General features: G+C 36.7%; 1 protein-coding gene across 19 annotated transcripts in view; it reads right to left on the bottom strand.

The window, feature by feature from the left end:
• Positions 1 to 16290, bottom strand: part of FAM169A (family with sequence similarity 169 member A) — a 75582-nt gene that overhangs the window by 40179 nt on the left and 19113 nt on the right. For 6 of the 19 annotated variants that reach the window (XM_008991936.5, XM_078365342.1, XM_002744860.6 and 3 more), the window contains 4 exons: positions 13701 to 13835; positions 12534 to 12633; positions 11406 to 11491; positions 6566 to 6737 (listed from right to left, as the gene is read on the bottom strand). The exons of 2 other annotated variants lie outside the window; for them this stretch is intronic. In XM_008991936.5, coding sequence (XP_008990184.1) covers positions 6566 to 6737; positions 11406 to 11491; positions 12534 to 12633; positions 13701 to 13835 — 493 coding nt within the window. The remainder of the gene's footprint in view (positions 1 to 6565; positions 6738 to 11405; positions 11492 to 12533; positions 12634 to 13700; positions 13836 to 16290) is intronic. 11 more of the 19 variants (XM_008991939.5, XM_078365343.1, XM_017969864.4 and 8 more) reach the window with 5 other exon arrangements.

The raw sequence follows: 16290 nt of genomic DNA, 5'->3' as shown, positions 1-16290 counted from the left end.
CTCACTGCAACCTCTGCCTCCTGGGTTCAGGCAATTCTCCTGCCTCAGCCTCCTGAGAAGCTGGGATTACAGGCATGCGCCACTATGCCCAGCTAATTTTTTGTAGTTTTAGTAGAGACGGGGTTTCACCGTGTTGACCAGGATGGTCTCGATCTCTTGACCTCGGGATCCACCTGCCTCAGCCTCCCAAAGTGCTGGGATTACAGGCGTGAGCCACCACGCCCGGCTGCATCTATGGTTTCTTATGAATGCAAGGTACCACACCGGTCAAAGATAAGCAGTAATTTGCCATTTTCCTATGACACAGATCTAGTTTCTATCTGTTGCTAAGGCTGTTTTATGAAGTAAGTTATATAAACACAGGTTCAAAGGAAAGTAATAGTAAACTTTTAAGAAAGTTTAGTTTTCTTAAATAGAAAACTAAAATACCTGAGTGGCTGAGGCAGATAGATCAATGGAGCCCAGGGGGTTGAGATTGTAGTGAGCCATGATTGTACCACTTCACTCCAGCCTGGGCAAGAGAGGAAGGCCCTGGCTCAAAAAAATTATAAAATGACCCTCTAAAAGAAACCCAGCTGGGAGTAGTGGCTCACACCTGTAATCCCGGCATTTTGGGAGGCCAAGACAGGTGGATCATCTGAAGTCAGGAGTTTCAGACCACCCTGACCAACATGAGAAACCCCATCCACCTGTACTAAAAATACAAATGTAGCCGTGCATGGTGGCGCATGCGTGTAACCCCAACTACTTGGGAGGCTGAAGCAAAAGAATCACTTGAACTTGAGGCAGGGGTTGCAGTGAGCCAAGATCACGCCACTGCACTCAGCATGGGCAACAAGAACAAAACTCCATCTCAAAAAGAAAAAAAAAAAAGAAAGAAAGAAACCCAGCTGGGCTCAGTGCTATAATCCTAGCACTTTGGGAGGCTGAGGCAGGTGAATCACGAGGTCAATAGATCAAGACCATCCTGGTCAACACTGTGAAACCGGATCTCTACTAAAAATACAAAAATTAGCTGGGCATGGTGGCACATGCCTGTAGTCCCAGCTACTCAGGAGGTTGAGGCAGGGGAATCACTTGAAATCAGGAAGCAGAGGTTGTGGTGACTCAAGACTGTGCCATTGCACTCCAGCCTTGGCAACAAGAGTGAAACCCCATCTCAAAAAAGAAACACATAAAACAGACTTGTAATGAGACTAAACAAGGAAAGGAAAAGTCATTATCCCTCAAAACTGTCTGAATACTATCTCGTAGGCATCTGGAGAAGCTATAAAGCCAGAGTTACTGTATAATGCAGCTTCCTGGAGTGTAAATTTTGCTAATATTTTGCAACGGAATGTTTATAAACATGAATGAATCCTACAGCACTTGGTAGTAGCACAATGAGGTGACATTGTGCTAAATATAGTTAACAATAATTATTGTATATTTCAAAATAACTAGAGGAATGGAATTAGAATGCTTTTAACATAAAGAAATGATAAAAATTTGAAGTGATGGATACGCCAATTACCCTGATTTGACCATTTCATATTGTATGCTTATATTAAAATATCACATGTACCCCCAAAATATGTACAACTATTATGTATTCATAAAAATTAAAAACAAAAAGATAACCAGGATAAAAGCTTAAGTTAGTCTATATGTATTTTTTTCAACAATAATAGAATTTGATTTGAAATGCAGAGAATGTAGTTTTATAACTCTACCTGCAAACAATTTTTTCTTGAGATTTGGGGGTAGGGAACAGGTGTCTCTTCTTAACAGGATATTCTACTATAATAGGTAAAACTTGGAAGATGTTAACTAATATGCTTATCTCTCTCAAAAAAAAAATAAGAGGTATTGTCAGACATCTTTCCAAGGTAAACTGCTACCCAAAAGCAGTTTGTCTAAAAAACAAATTATATTCTATTTGTGAGCCCCATAATTGACAGAAAACAAAATGACATATTATATCCTTGAGATATATTACACTTTACTTATCAAATACTGAAATACAATGAGAAAGAGCTGGTTAATGTAACAAAAGAGAAATGAAATCACTCAATTCTTATCTCTCAAACCATAACTTGTTAAAAATTTGTAATAATTCTTACAATAAAGGAATTAAAGTAGCAAATGATATGCTAGGTAGTTTCCTAATATATTTCAGAAAGGAAAGCCAAAAAATCCAAAAATTCTACAAGCAATTATCTTTATCTCTTGTATTTCTTATTTTCCATTTGTATGCATTTATTTTCCTAAGTTTCCCCTCAAATGGTGCCACCAGTATTTAAAGGAAAGATACACTATTTTCCCTTCTGAATTCTAAGAAGGCTAACAGTGTATATAAGGATATAGGTTTTTATAACTTCAGAAATGGCCTCTGTTCTCAGAAACTATTTTAATTCTTATTCTTTTTTTTCTTTTCCTTTTTTTCCTTTTTTTTTTGAGATGGCATCACCTAGGCTGGAGTACAGACGCGTGATCTCAGCTCACTGCAACCTCTGCCTCTGAGGTTCAAGTGATTCTCCTGCCTCAGCTTCCTGAGTAGCTAGGACTGCAGGTACATGCCACCATGCCCAACTAATTTTTATATTTTTTTTTAGTAGAGATGGGTTTTGCCATGTTGGCCAGATTGGACCAGAACTCCTGATCTCAGGTGATCCACCCATCTCAGCCTCCCAAAGTGCTAGGATTACAAGCGTGAGCCACCACGCCCAGCCCTTAATCAGTTTTTACAGGTTCTAGATAATTCTGAACTAAATTCCTGGTTGCTCTGTAGGCACAACTTTCATTGTAAATAGATGACTTTCAAATATTTAGAATTGTAACTTACAAAGTATACTATTAACAAATGTAAATTGGAGTTATGCTTAATAAGTTGACTAAAAGAACAGACTGACAAAAATATTATAGCAAAAATATCAATGATGTTACAATGTGAAACATCTAGAAATTCACATCTAGAAATAACTATACCACTCACCACAATGGCAATATACAGGCTCTAAAATACTATTATTTCTAAAATTATTATTTAATAAACGATAGTTTTAAGAAGCACAACTTAGAAGTTAATGGCAATACTGTAAGAAAACCCAAAATCTTTGATACTAATATTGATTTTGTTTTAAGATAATTTCTGAGTTGTACAGTAGACTAAATAGAGAAGTTTCTATAGGTTGACTTGTCTGAATAAGCTGTTCCAATTATTTCATTAATAATTTCTTCAAGCTCAAACTCATCAGCAGTCTTGATGTATGCAAATGAAAAAGAATAGAGAGTAACTAAGGTATAGATTGAAAAAACCTTACCCAAAATGCTGAGACCCAGAAGTGATTGGATTTCAGATTTTGAGGTGACTTCGGAGTATCTGCATTTTCCTTACTGGCTGGGCGACCCTAATCCAAACATCCAAAATCTGAAATGCGCCAACAAGCATTTCCTTTGAGGGTCTGGTTGGCACTCAAAATGTTTCCAATTTTGTAGTATTCTGGATTTCAAATTTCCAGATTAGAGATATTCAACCTGTATATTTTCAAATTTCTTATGAATCGTTTCACTTTCCTGGACTTGTGACAAGTGTGGTTTATGTTAAGTTGTAAATCATTTTGCTTCTCTTTGTTCTCCATCCTCTCTAGAGCTTAAGCACAGATTTGAACCAACCATCATAACCAAAAACATTATGAGAAATGAACAGATCTCAGGAATTACCCATGACGTGAAAGCAGTGACAATACCTTCAATCTCACTCTACGTTCTTTTTCAAAAATATCTGATGAAAGAATCAATTATATTAAGTAAACAACTGCTGATCAAAGTAAAAACTTAATTTACCAATAAATTAAGATAAATTTAGGAATCACAAGCCACTATTTTCTGAATCTTTCCTTCAACTGCAAAATAAACACTAATTTGCTTGAAATTTTTTTTTTACTTCATTTGAAAGACTAGTTTGAAATATTTGGTGCTTTTGGAGAATTGTTTGAAAGTATAAAAGATCATATAAATAATGAGAAAAAATGAAAAATACCTTAAAGGAATAATGAGCTCATTAAATTAAAATAACAGTAGAAAATGGGACAGGCGCAGTGGCTCACACCTGTAATCCCGGCACTTTGGGAGGCAAAGGCGGATGGATCACAAGGTCAAGAGATGGAGACCATCCTTGCCAACATAGTGAAACCCTGTCTCTACTGAAATACAAAAATTAGCTGGGTGTGGTGGCACACGCCTGTAGCCCCAGCTACTCTGGAGGCTGAGGCAGGAGAACTGCTTGAACCAGGGAAGCAGAGGGTGCGGTGAGCCGAGATCACACCACTGCACTCCAGCCTAGCACCTGACAACAGAGCAAGACTCTGTCTCAATCAATCAATGAATCAATAAAACAGTAGAAAAAACAAATGAGGAAACCAAATATCTTTATAACAAAACTATCTACCTAACCAAAAAAAACAAACTATAAGTCTCTCACAGTGACGTCTTTATTTCAGGCAGAAAAGAATTTATGTAGTTATTTGAATTTCATTGTACTGTACTAGAATTTGATCTCATAAATAGTCTCCTTTTCTATCAAGGCTATTCTATATCCTAAGAGCCCCATAAACTGATTTGCTCTTTAATTTTAAAATTATAAACAATGATTTCACAAGACTTCCTTCAACTACAAATCTTAATATTTTATCTTTTTGCTACTGGTGTAGGAAAAAGTATTATATATTATCAGTATATATACATGAAATGTTTATATAAATACATGCTTTATATATGTTTACATACTTATATACTTTATATACTTTTATACTTACACATAAAAAGTGTATACACACACACATCAGAAATACTTTTATCACCAAGTGTTTAGTATTTGTTCTGGACAATTTCTCTGAAGTATTTAAATTATGTTTAGGCTTCCTTTGGAGAAAAAACACTTCTAGCCTGAATTAAATGGCTACTGACTCAAAGGCTAGTATAAGCACACCTAATTCCACATTGTTACCTGGTAGATGAAAGAGCTTACAAGGGAAAACAACTAAAATAAATAGTAAAAATGTAAGACAATTAGAGAAATATGGAAGGTGCAAAAAGTGACAGACACAGAAGCACCTGGAAACTAGAGGCTATAAATAGTTAACTCCCAGAACAAGCAGAAATAGAGGCCAGGTGCCAGAGAAGAAGGAGACTCAACATGCATAAGAAGAAGAACACACTCCTGCAGTTAAATACTGGCTGCACCCTTTACTTGAGTGTCTTTCATAGAAAGAAGCCCTCAATAAAAAAGTATGAACTAATTGTGCTCCAAATGTCTATGAGCTAGTTTCAGGTAGGAAACTCCTCTGGAGCCAGTATTAGAAGCAAAAAGCCTCAAATTCCCACAGGAATTGTCTTATATAAAATAAAGCATAAAGCAATTAATTCACAGCCCAACTTCAAACATAAAAACATTTAAAAACAATAAAGTGATGCTCTTCTGCAATGCACACTAGACTTCCATTGAACACTCTTTCTCCCCATGTATAATCAATATTTTTCTAAAGTTACAAAAATTACTGGTTCTATCTCAAATTTATACAAGAACAAAGTAGACAACAAAAGGCACCCAAAGTATTTACCTCAAGAAAAAACATTTTAAATTGCACATCAGTTTTTTATTCTTAGGAAAAAATGACCTTCCTTTTATTAACTATATGCACTAATTCTCATCACAAATGTGTACTAATTATAGGCTCAAGGTATCAGTCACAACTGTTGATCAAACCGGCAGTGAAACTGACAGGATCTTTAAACTGGATGTGACCAGGAGAGCTAAGTTTGGAAAATCTGAAATGGAAATAAAAAAGAAACTAAGGGTATTCTCTGTGAAAGGTCTTTTGGTCAAGGTGCAGAACAAGACAGACTTTGTTCTTTGGTGGTAACAAGGTGTGGATTGTATGTGCACACAAGTAAGTAGCTTAGAGCTTCCTGGCTCCAGCAGCTCTAGGGAGCTGAATGAATGGAACGACAGGTAAAGCAGGTATGAAGTTGCATTTTTTAAGGATAGGGTATAGTTGGCTCTTAGGATCAGAAACACAAACTTTGAGTAACAATTTCAAAGCTGATTGCATTTACTAAATATATTAAAGCATTTTGTTTTTCTTGGTATTTAGCCACATTGCACTTTCATATGTCAGGTTGAAGAAGGTGTGCTATGCAGAAACAGGTTATGTGTTTGGGCCACAGGCAGACTGGGATTTTAGAAGGAGCCTGTAATAATAAGAGCAATGGGAATCAAGGTAAACAACAACTTTTGGAAATGTAAGGGCAAGAAGACAGACAAATATGAGGGCCAATGTACAACCATGTCTCCACACATGTGGAGAAATCTTCTGGATCAAATGTTTATTTAGTTTTTTCAAAACACTTTTCCAACAATCCTCACTTTCATAGGATAGTAGAATCAAAGTACTGCAAGAAATACTAAGAAAATCACCTCAATTCACATGCTAGAGATTAATTTAACAGAGATATTGATATAGTTGGAGGGGTCTAAAATGGAGATTTCCATAATACATAGTTTAAATAACTTTTAAAGACTCACCTGTAGGCTTAACTGAATAAAACCCAATGGCCTCTCCTTTCTTCCACAGAATCTTAGCGTAATCAGTACTGCTATGACACAGGAATGGGATCTCATTTCTCTCCATTTCCTGTTTTCTATAAATAATTCGATTCAGAACATACAGAACCACTCTCTCCCCAAGAGTGCTCACCTACAAAGAGAGTCAAACACCAGGCACAGCAGTTATAATATATGTCAATCAGAAGATGCTATTTACCTTGTTCCCTGCTCCCATACCTCATCCTGGCATTCAAAGCACTTCAAATACATTTAAAACAATTTGCGAAACATTTTATTACCACAGAGATGAGACTAATCATTCACACAGATTACAATCCATTTCCACAGACACATAACATGCATAGAATACTGCCTTTCAACAAAATTCTAAACCGGGCAAAACAGGTTCCCAATGTACCAATTCCCAGCATCTCTTTCAACACTTGCCATCTTCTTCCTGCTTCCAGCTGCCCAGATCCAGGGTCTCACCAACCCTAATCACAGCCTTCACTATAGTAAACTACTTCAACTGTTTTTCAGTCTCCATATTATAAAAAAAAGGAAAAAAAAAAACTTAGTGTTATCCCCTTAACACTTTAAGAACAATTACATCATTTAGTGAGGGAAGCCATAATTATGTTCTTGGGAAAGAAATATGTCTCATCTTTTCCTGGTAAAATGTTCATTTAACAGTCCTATCTTCGCTGTTGACAAAGACAGGGACACCAAAGAAGTCTAATAAAAACACACTTGGGGCAATAATAGAAGAGAAACAGAGCCTCACTTCCTACACACAAGGCTACATGGTCACAGGGACACCACCAACACTCAAAACGTTCTGATATCAAATGGTGAGGTTTTTGTCATACACAGGCCAGGTGAGGTGGCTCATGCCTATAATCCCAGCACTTTAGGAGGCCAAGGTGGGTGAATTGCTTGAGCTCAGGAGTTTGAGACCAGCCTGGGCAACATGGTGAAACCCCATTTCTACACAAAATACAAAAATTAGCCAGGTGTGGCCATGCACACCTGTAGTCCCAGCTACTTGGGAGGCTCAAGCAGGAGGATCACTTGAGCTCAAGAGGGCGAGGCCGCAGTGAGCTGTGATTGCACCACTATACTCCAGCCTGGGTGACAGAGTGAGACTGTGTCTCAAAAAAAAAAAAAAAAAAAATCTGTACATAAGCCTATTTTCTCCCACATCTCTTAAAGGAAAACAAGTTCAGCCTCTAATTAGTTTAGTAGATAGAGAAAAGATTGATCATATATATACACTAATCTCAAAAATACCCCTGGCAGGGGATCTCATATACCAAACACAGGAAATAACAGCTGACTAGCAATAGCTTCCAAAGCAACCCATTCCTTCCTTGCATGGTTCTAACAATTCTTCCTTATTCAGAGCTGAAACCTACTTCTCAAAGACTGTATTTTGATATTCTGCAGCCACACAGCCTATAAAAAGACAGCCATGATGTTTCCCTAAATTTCAAACCAAAGTTAAAAATGGTAATAAATAAAGGAAAACGCTAATCTAACATAATTTGGGGTACTCTTGTCATTTTAGTTCTCTCTCTTGAAACTGCTCCAGATTCATAACATCTCTCTTTATGTTTGGGATATGGACATCATGAAGATATTTTGAAGGTACTGCTGAGAAAACGGGGCTTTTTTATATAAACTTAAAGTTTGTATTAGCTTTTTTGCTTATCTGGATTTTCCTGTGAATTAACTAAAGCCTAATACTTTTTCATATGTACTGTTGTTTCAGTTCGGTGTTCATGGTGTATAGTTAATTTTTTGAACCTATAGGTATTACATTTCTCCTTATTTATTATGTTAGAGCTTTCTGTTTGTTTCTTAATTCTGCCCTTCACAGATTAGCTCCTCCATTCAGCACTGTGACATGCAGAATTGATAAGTATCCCATCTATGTCTTCCCCTAAGTCATTGACAAAATAAAGGACACAGAAGGACAGTTTTGCAGCGTGTTCTTGAGGGCCTCCCTTCCATATAATTGAGCATCAGGTTCCAGGTACAGAGAGGTTTATAAAAATAAAGTCACTTGCTCAGAGTCATGTGTTTGTTAAGTACAAAAATGGTTACTCCCTCCTGTAACTTTACCAAGTAATTTTTTCTTATCAGCCAGGATTTGACTGGAATAACAGTCCCCCTTCACTGATTTCTCAAATTAAGAGGGAATGTAGGCCAGGCATGGTGGCTCACACCTGTAATCCCAGCATTGTGGGAGGCCAAGACAGGTGGATCATTTGAAATCAGGAGTTCGAGACCAGCCTGGCCAACATGGTGAAACCCTGTCTCTACTAAAAATACAAAAATTAGCTGGGCAAGGTGGCACACACCCATAGTCCTAGCTACTCGGGAGGCTGAGGCAGGAGAATCACTTGAACCCAGGAGTGGAGATTGCAGTGAGCTGAGATCATGTCATTGCACTCCAGCCTGGGCGACAGTGAGATTGTGTCAACAAAAAAAAAAAAAAAAAGAGGGAATGTTGTCCCTAAGGTAACTAAGGCTGAAGAGTCCAAACAGTTATGGTCTTATTTTTGGTTGTAACTCCTCCTCTTTTCCCAAGCCATATATGGAGGTTTCATAGTTTCTTCACTTGAATAGGAAAAGCTACAATATACCATCATAGTAAGATTTTCCCTTCTCCATCCTTTAGCCTATATACCTATCATGTGCCAAACCTCTGTCATGTTAAAACACATCGGAATGTTTATTTTCTTAATGTACATACTTCCTTTCACTATCAGAACTGTTCCTGAGAACAAGTTATGCTTCTTTATTGCTATCTACTCTTCCAATGTTACAGCTTTATATAGGGATTTAATTCCCCCCTCCCTTCAGTTTTTGTTCAAAGTTTCTTATCAGACTGGCTGAAAACCAGATGTACACATTCTCCTAGCCTTCAGCAAATAGGCCTATCACTCTGGGAATCTTAAGGCACATTGAAGAATTAATGCAATATCCAAAAGTTACTAATACTTAACAATACTAAGTGTATTCTCATATCCTCCCATCTCTTTTAAAGTTCCCAACTCAAAGGGAAGAAATAAAAACACCCTATTAGCCTGCAACTTCCTCACTTTCCTATCCTGGATTTCAAACTTTCTTTCCTGCTGCTGCTGCCCCTAAGTTTTGCTTTTCTGTTAATTGGACAAGGGATCAAAGTTTCTTGATATGCTTTCCTTGTTTCTTCTGACTGGTTCAATTGCCCACAAAAAAAATGAACAGTAGCTGACACCTTGCTACTGAAAATTTTTTTCAGACTTGGCCTATCCAAGAAGCATTCAAAAGGAAGAATACTAAGATACATATGTATTTCTGTTAAATTCATTCTACTGTTGGCCGGGCTCAGTGTTTCACACCTGTAATCCCAACACTTCGGAGGCTGAGGCTGGAGGATCACCTGAGGTCAGGAGTTCCAGACCAGCCTGACCAACATGGAGAAACCCTGTCTCTACTAAGCATACAAAATTAGCCAGGCATGGTAGCATATGCTACTCAGGAGGCTAAGGCAGCAGAATTGCTTGAACTCAGAAGGCGGAGGGTGCGGTGAACCAAGATCGCACCATTGCACTCCAGCCTGGGCAACAAGAGTGAAACGCCATCTCCAAAAAAGAAAGTTTGGCCAGGCACGGTGGCTTACACCTGTAATCCCAGCACTTTGGGAAGCCAAGGCAGGTGGATCACCTCGAGTTCGAGACCAGCCCGGTCAACATGGCAAAACCCCATCTTTACTAAAAATACAAAAATTAGCTGAAACCCCGTCTCTATTAAAAAATACAAAATTAGCCAGGCATGGTGGCGCGTGCCTGTAATCCCAGCTACTAGAGGGGCCGAGGCAGGATCACTTGAACTTGCGAGGCAGAGGTTGCAAAGAGCCGAGATCATGCCACTGCACTCCAGCCTAGGCAACAGAGCAAGACTCCATCTCAAAAAAAAAAAAAAAAAATTCATTTGCTTCAGCAAGGTTCTCATCTCTTCATTTTAGGATCAATTAACAAGGAACACTACACTTAGTTAATGAATAGTACTGCTCCTCCAAAAACTCAGTATTCTTGTTAAGTAAGCAAAGTCGATTGCACTTCTACCAAGTCAGCTTCATATTTCTCCAATATTATTGCAAATCTCACTCTTCCAGTCACCGAAGATCTCACCATTTTTTATTATGCCCTGACTCCTCAAGAATGTTATATCTTGGTTCCTATGGATTTTCTACATCTTATCCTTTTTATCCTCCAATAACTAGAGCACCAGAGATCCCTCTTAAACCCTTTCATCTCTAGCATGAAAACCAGCTTCCTTCTGGCAACACTCTTCAGTTGGCTGCCTTCTACCATAACCCTGCAGAGGCTGGAAGCTTGCTATCTCCTGAACCTGGTCATTCCACTGTTAGGAACACTGTATAGATCACCTGAGGAGGCCCTACTAATAAACAAGTTTCCTGGTCAGTCTCTCCTAGAGACAGAAGCTGAGCAATCACACTAAGCAAACTACCTTTTCCTCTACCAAATAAGAAAATGAGAAGCTAAGTGGAAAAAGGTAGCCAAAGCTCAACTAACCCATAGGTATTCATTCTTCCTCACTCAATCTCAGATACTTTTAGAATCACATAAAAATAGATGAAGCCCAACATGAACACTGGCTTCATCATAAGAATTAAACTCTAGGGTTTAATATAACCTGATTATTTTTAAATGGGGAAGAGGTCTATGGCTTCAAAATCTATCACTATTTATAGGAAACACTGTGAAATGGCCTAAAAGAAACACTCAAAATTAGAGGATCTTGTTACCTGCTTAAGCCCCTCTCTTGAAGGAACAGATGTTTTCACAATATCATCAATAGCCCACCACTGATCAGCAAGGTAAAGTGCAACAGCTAAAACAGAATAAATAATCATTAACACTTAAGTTTTACAGTACACTTTTAGATTTAATAAGGCCACATTATATTATAAAGTATCTATATATATTATATTTCAGAGTATCTATATAAACCTTTACCAAATAGTAATATTGTACTTTGTAGCCTCATTTATACCATTTTTATTTTATTTCACTGATATGCTTTGGCTGTGTCCCCACCCAAATCTCACCTAGAATCATAATCCCCATAATTCCTCCATGTCAAGGGAGGGACCCAGTGGGAGGTGATTGGATCATGGCAGGGGGTTCTCCAATGCCATTTTCGAGGGAATTCTCATGAGATCTAAGGTTTTATCGTGTTTGACTGTTCCTCCTTCACACATGCACACATACTCTCTCTTGCCTGCCACCATGTTAAGACATGCCTCCCTCCCCTTCTGCCATGATTGTAAGTTTCCTGTGGCCTCCCCAAACATGCAGAACTGTGAGTCAATTTTTTATTTGTGTTTTTTTTTTTGGAGATGGAGTTTCACTCTTGTTGTCCAGGATGGAGTGCAATGGTGTGATCTTGGCTCACTACAACCTCCGCCTCCTGGGTTCAAGCAATCTTCGTGCCTCAGCCTCCCAAGTAGCTGGGATTACAGGCATGCACTACCATGCCCAGCTAATTTTGTATTTTTAGTAGAGACAGGGTTTCATCATGTTTGTCAGGCTGGTGTCAAACTTCTGACCTCAGGTGATTCACCTGCCTAAACCTCCTAAAGACTGTGATTACAGGCATGAGCCACCACGCCTGGCTCTGTGAGTCTATTAAACACCTCTTTTCTTTATAAATTACCCAGTCTCAAGAAGTTCTTTATAAGAGTGTGGGAACAGACCAATACATTCATCCACAAACATTTAACCATAAGCAATTACGAAGTACATTTTCCTAAAATTACAATTTGAAACACATTTTTTAAAAAGCAAATTCCTTCATGTAGCTACCTTTTTAATACACTTCTAACAGTTTGGAGAAAAACTCCTTAATTTATAAAAATTAAGCAAAAAGAGACCTGTCAGTGAATCCTCAGGTGCAAAGAGAGCAAGAATTTTCTGGGTCTGATCTCCACCATAAAGAGGTACAAAGCCTACATTTGACAGGCTAATAGGAATCTAAAATGACAAATGAATAAAGATTAGTGAGCAGTCTGTTAAAAAAAATACATTAAAAAAAATCTTTCATCAAAGTGGTAAACTTTTCCTACATTAATTTTAATTATATAACTTTATTTTATAGGAGACATTTCTAGTCTCTAAAAAAAAAGAGTAAATCAGATAGACTTTCCTTTTGGAATAATTGTATTGTCTTGGGGAAAATACGAAAATCTGTTTCAATAAATATTACTAAGTTCTAGCCACATATCTGAATAAAAAACCAAAGCTACAATATGGCCCATAAAGTCATTTAAAAAACAACTATAATTTATCATCTGTTATTTAGACTACTGAGGAAGACATACTCCATTTTCTAGTATTAAAGAAAAAAAAAGCAGTCAAGTAAATTAATTTTTCCAGGAAGACACATGTGATTAATATGCTTTAACATTCTTTTGCCTTCATTTAATCCAACACTTATTCCCTACTTAGAGATAACAATTCAGAGAATTATAAAAATATTGGTGCTGGGGAAGACTTTAAAAAATTCTTTAAGTCATTTCCAGAAGAAAACTCCGAGGCCTAGAGAGGTTAAGGAATTTGTCCACTACAGTTCACAATGAAACTAATAATTCCAAGTCTAATGATCTTTCTATCACAAAATATCATGATTTACTAACTAGAAAATTTGATGTTACTTTTTTAGAAAAAGGAAGACTGATGGCACAAAAAAAAATCTGTAATTTAATTTTACTGATTTTTTAACTAAAAAAAAATTTCTAAATTCACAAATTCCAAGTCGAAAGTAAATCTGAAGTAGCTCAAATATGGTAAACACTCTAAGCAAAACTGATGAAGTTCTCACATATAATTTTAAAGACATAAAGAAAAACAGCAATAACCTATGGACTTTTGTGTATTTAAAAACTGATCAACCAATATTTACCCATTTTACTGAATAGATTTCTGTAGATTACAAAAATGAATGGATAACACTTAAAGTAATTTGTTTTTTTAAACGGGTATTTATTTCATGTATAAATTGGACTGAAAAGATTGATGACAATCACTGCAGAGCACCTTACCGTAATATTGAGAAGAGAAAAACACTCTGGATTTTCAGGGTCCCCACACCTTAAATCTGACATGTAATCTTCGGCAGAATTTTCCAGTTCCTCATGGCTGCAATTTTCCAGCATATCCACAGGGAATGCCATCTTCTTTAACAAACAACATGGAATAACACGATTGAGAATATGAAATGCCATCTTCCTTTACTCAGAGAAAATAAATTTTACTACAGTGTTCCATATTTACTGTAACAAGGTTTTTCTGTTTCACTATGCCCACAGACTACAACTTGAACCTACTGATTTAACCACATATATCAAAAAGAAAACTTTCAAACATTATTCATTTATATTAAAAACAGGCAATGAAATAAACAGATACTTAATTAAATGATAATAAATACAGTCACACAGGTATAAGACATATTTATATGTACGTACACACAAAAATACACAAATATACTCTCATAAACCACTCAACATAAAAGTCACTGTAAAAGAACACAAGGGAACTTTCTGGAATAACAAAAATGTTCTACATTTGGATTGTGATGATGGCTACACAACCCGATAAATTTAAAAAAAAAAAAAACCCACCATATAAATTTACTTAAAAAAAAAAAAAAAAAAAAAACTCACTGTGGCCACAGTGGCTAACACTTGTAATCCCAGTACTTGGGAGACCAAGGCAGGTGGATCACAAGGTCAGGAGTTCAAGACCAGCCTGGACAAGATGGTGAAAGCCCATCTTTACTAAAAATATAAAAAATAGCTGGACGTAGTGGTGGGTACCTGTTATCCCAGCTACTTGGGAGGCTGAGGCAGAGAAATGCTTGAACCCAGGAGGCGGAGATTGCAGTAAGCCATGATCCCACCACTGCATTCCAGCCTGGGCAACAGAACAAGACTCCGTCTCAAAAAAACAAAAACAAAAAATCACTGAATTGTATAGTTGCAAGGGGTGAACGTTATGGTATATAAATTATATTTCTCATATATATCTTTCTTTTTTTTGAGACAGGGTTTCACTCTGTCACCCAGGCTTAAGAGCTTTGGTATAATCATGGTTCTAAGTAACCTTGAACTCTTGGGCTCAAGCAATCCTTCTGCCTTGGCCTCCCAAAGTGATGGGATTACAGACACTGAGCCACTGTGCCAGGCCTATATAGCTCAGGTTTTTTTGTTGTTGTTTGTTTTTTAAGCCAGGTCTTTCTTTAATGGGGAAACACTAAAGGCTTTACCACTAAAGGTTAGAAAAACAAGGACTCCTCTACTATATAACATTATGTAGGCAATGGTCAATGCAATTAGAAAAGAGAAAGCAATTAGTAGCATAGTAACTTGGGTGGGAGTAGGGTGGAAGCAAAGAACTATTGCTATCTATTATTTGCAAATAATATACTTAACTGAAAAATTCAAAAGAATCCATGAAAATAACTACTCAAACAATAAGAAAATTTGTAAAATAGGACATGAAATTAGCATACAGAAACCAGGTCTTCACATACATAACGTAACAATAAGAAGAAATAAGGGGATGGGGGCGGCCAAAAAAAAAAAAGAAAAAGAAATAGAGGTGAAGATCTCATTTACAACAACAAAAATCAAAATAGGCTTAAATTCAACAACAATACAAAAATCTATACACAGAAAACTACAAAACATTCCTCAAAGTGAACAAGAGGAAAGAGAAACCACATTCTTGAAAAGAAAGCTTCAGCATCATAAAAGTACCAGATTTCCCTAAAATAATCTAATTAATTTAATGCAATTCTAACACCTTTAAGATTTTATTTTTTCCTCAAGAAAAGCTGATTATAAAATTAATTTGAAGGAACAGACAAGCAAAAACAGCTAAAAGAATGCACCCTGTCAGAGATTAAAAGATCTTATAAAATTTCTATAATTAAAACAATGTGATACAGGCATGTGAATTAACAAATGGAACAAGATAGAGAAATACACATACCTATGGAAATTGAGTATGTAACAATGGAGACATCTCATTTGGCAGGCAAAAGACTTTTTTAATAGGTACTATTATTTCACTGGTCTATCTTATTTTTAAATGACATTAATTTTGCTCATTTTGAACTTTGTTGTTATTTTTCATTTTGAACTTCTTATATTTGAAATTATTCAGTATGCTCTTTACTGTGTTAACTTTCTTCACTCAACGTTACTTCTGTGAGAAACATGTATGCTGGTGCATCTATCAATTAACCTATTTACCCATTCTACTGCTGATGGACATTTGGCTATTTCCAATATTTGGCAATTATGAAAATAAAGCTGCTATGAGCACTCCTGCATGAGCTTTCTGGTAGACATACTTGGTCACTTCTGTTAGGTCTATATACACAGCCTAATCAATCTTACTAAAAGCGAGACAACTCTACTGCATCCTGATGTGATGCAACAAGAAAATCAGACCTAAATCTAACCAAGCCATCAGAGAAATACGTTAAACGATGCCTTAAGTATGCAGTCAACCAAATTTAGAATAACTCAGTTTCTTCCAAATACATGACACGAAGTTTAAAGAAAAAAAGATGGAAAAATATAAATTAAAAGAAACTTAAGAGACCCATCAATGCATTGTGGA

This window comes from Callithrix jacchus, chromosome 2 (assembly GCF_049354715.1).
Source record: "Callithrix jacchus isolate 240 chromosome 2, calJac240_pri, whole genome shotgun sequence".
In the NCBI taxonomy this organism is placed as follows: domain Eukaryota; kingdom Metazoa; phylum Chordata; class Mammalia; order Primates; family Cebidae; genus Callithrix; species Callithrix jacchus.
Note: the sequence above shows the minus strand (reverse complement) of the source record. Positions and strands in the feature narration are given on the sequence as shown.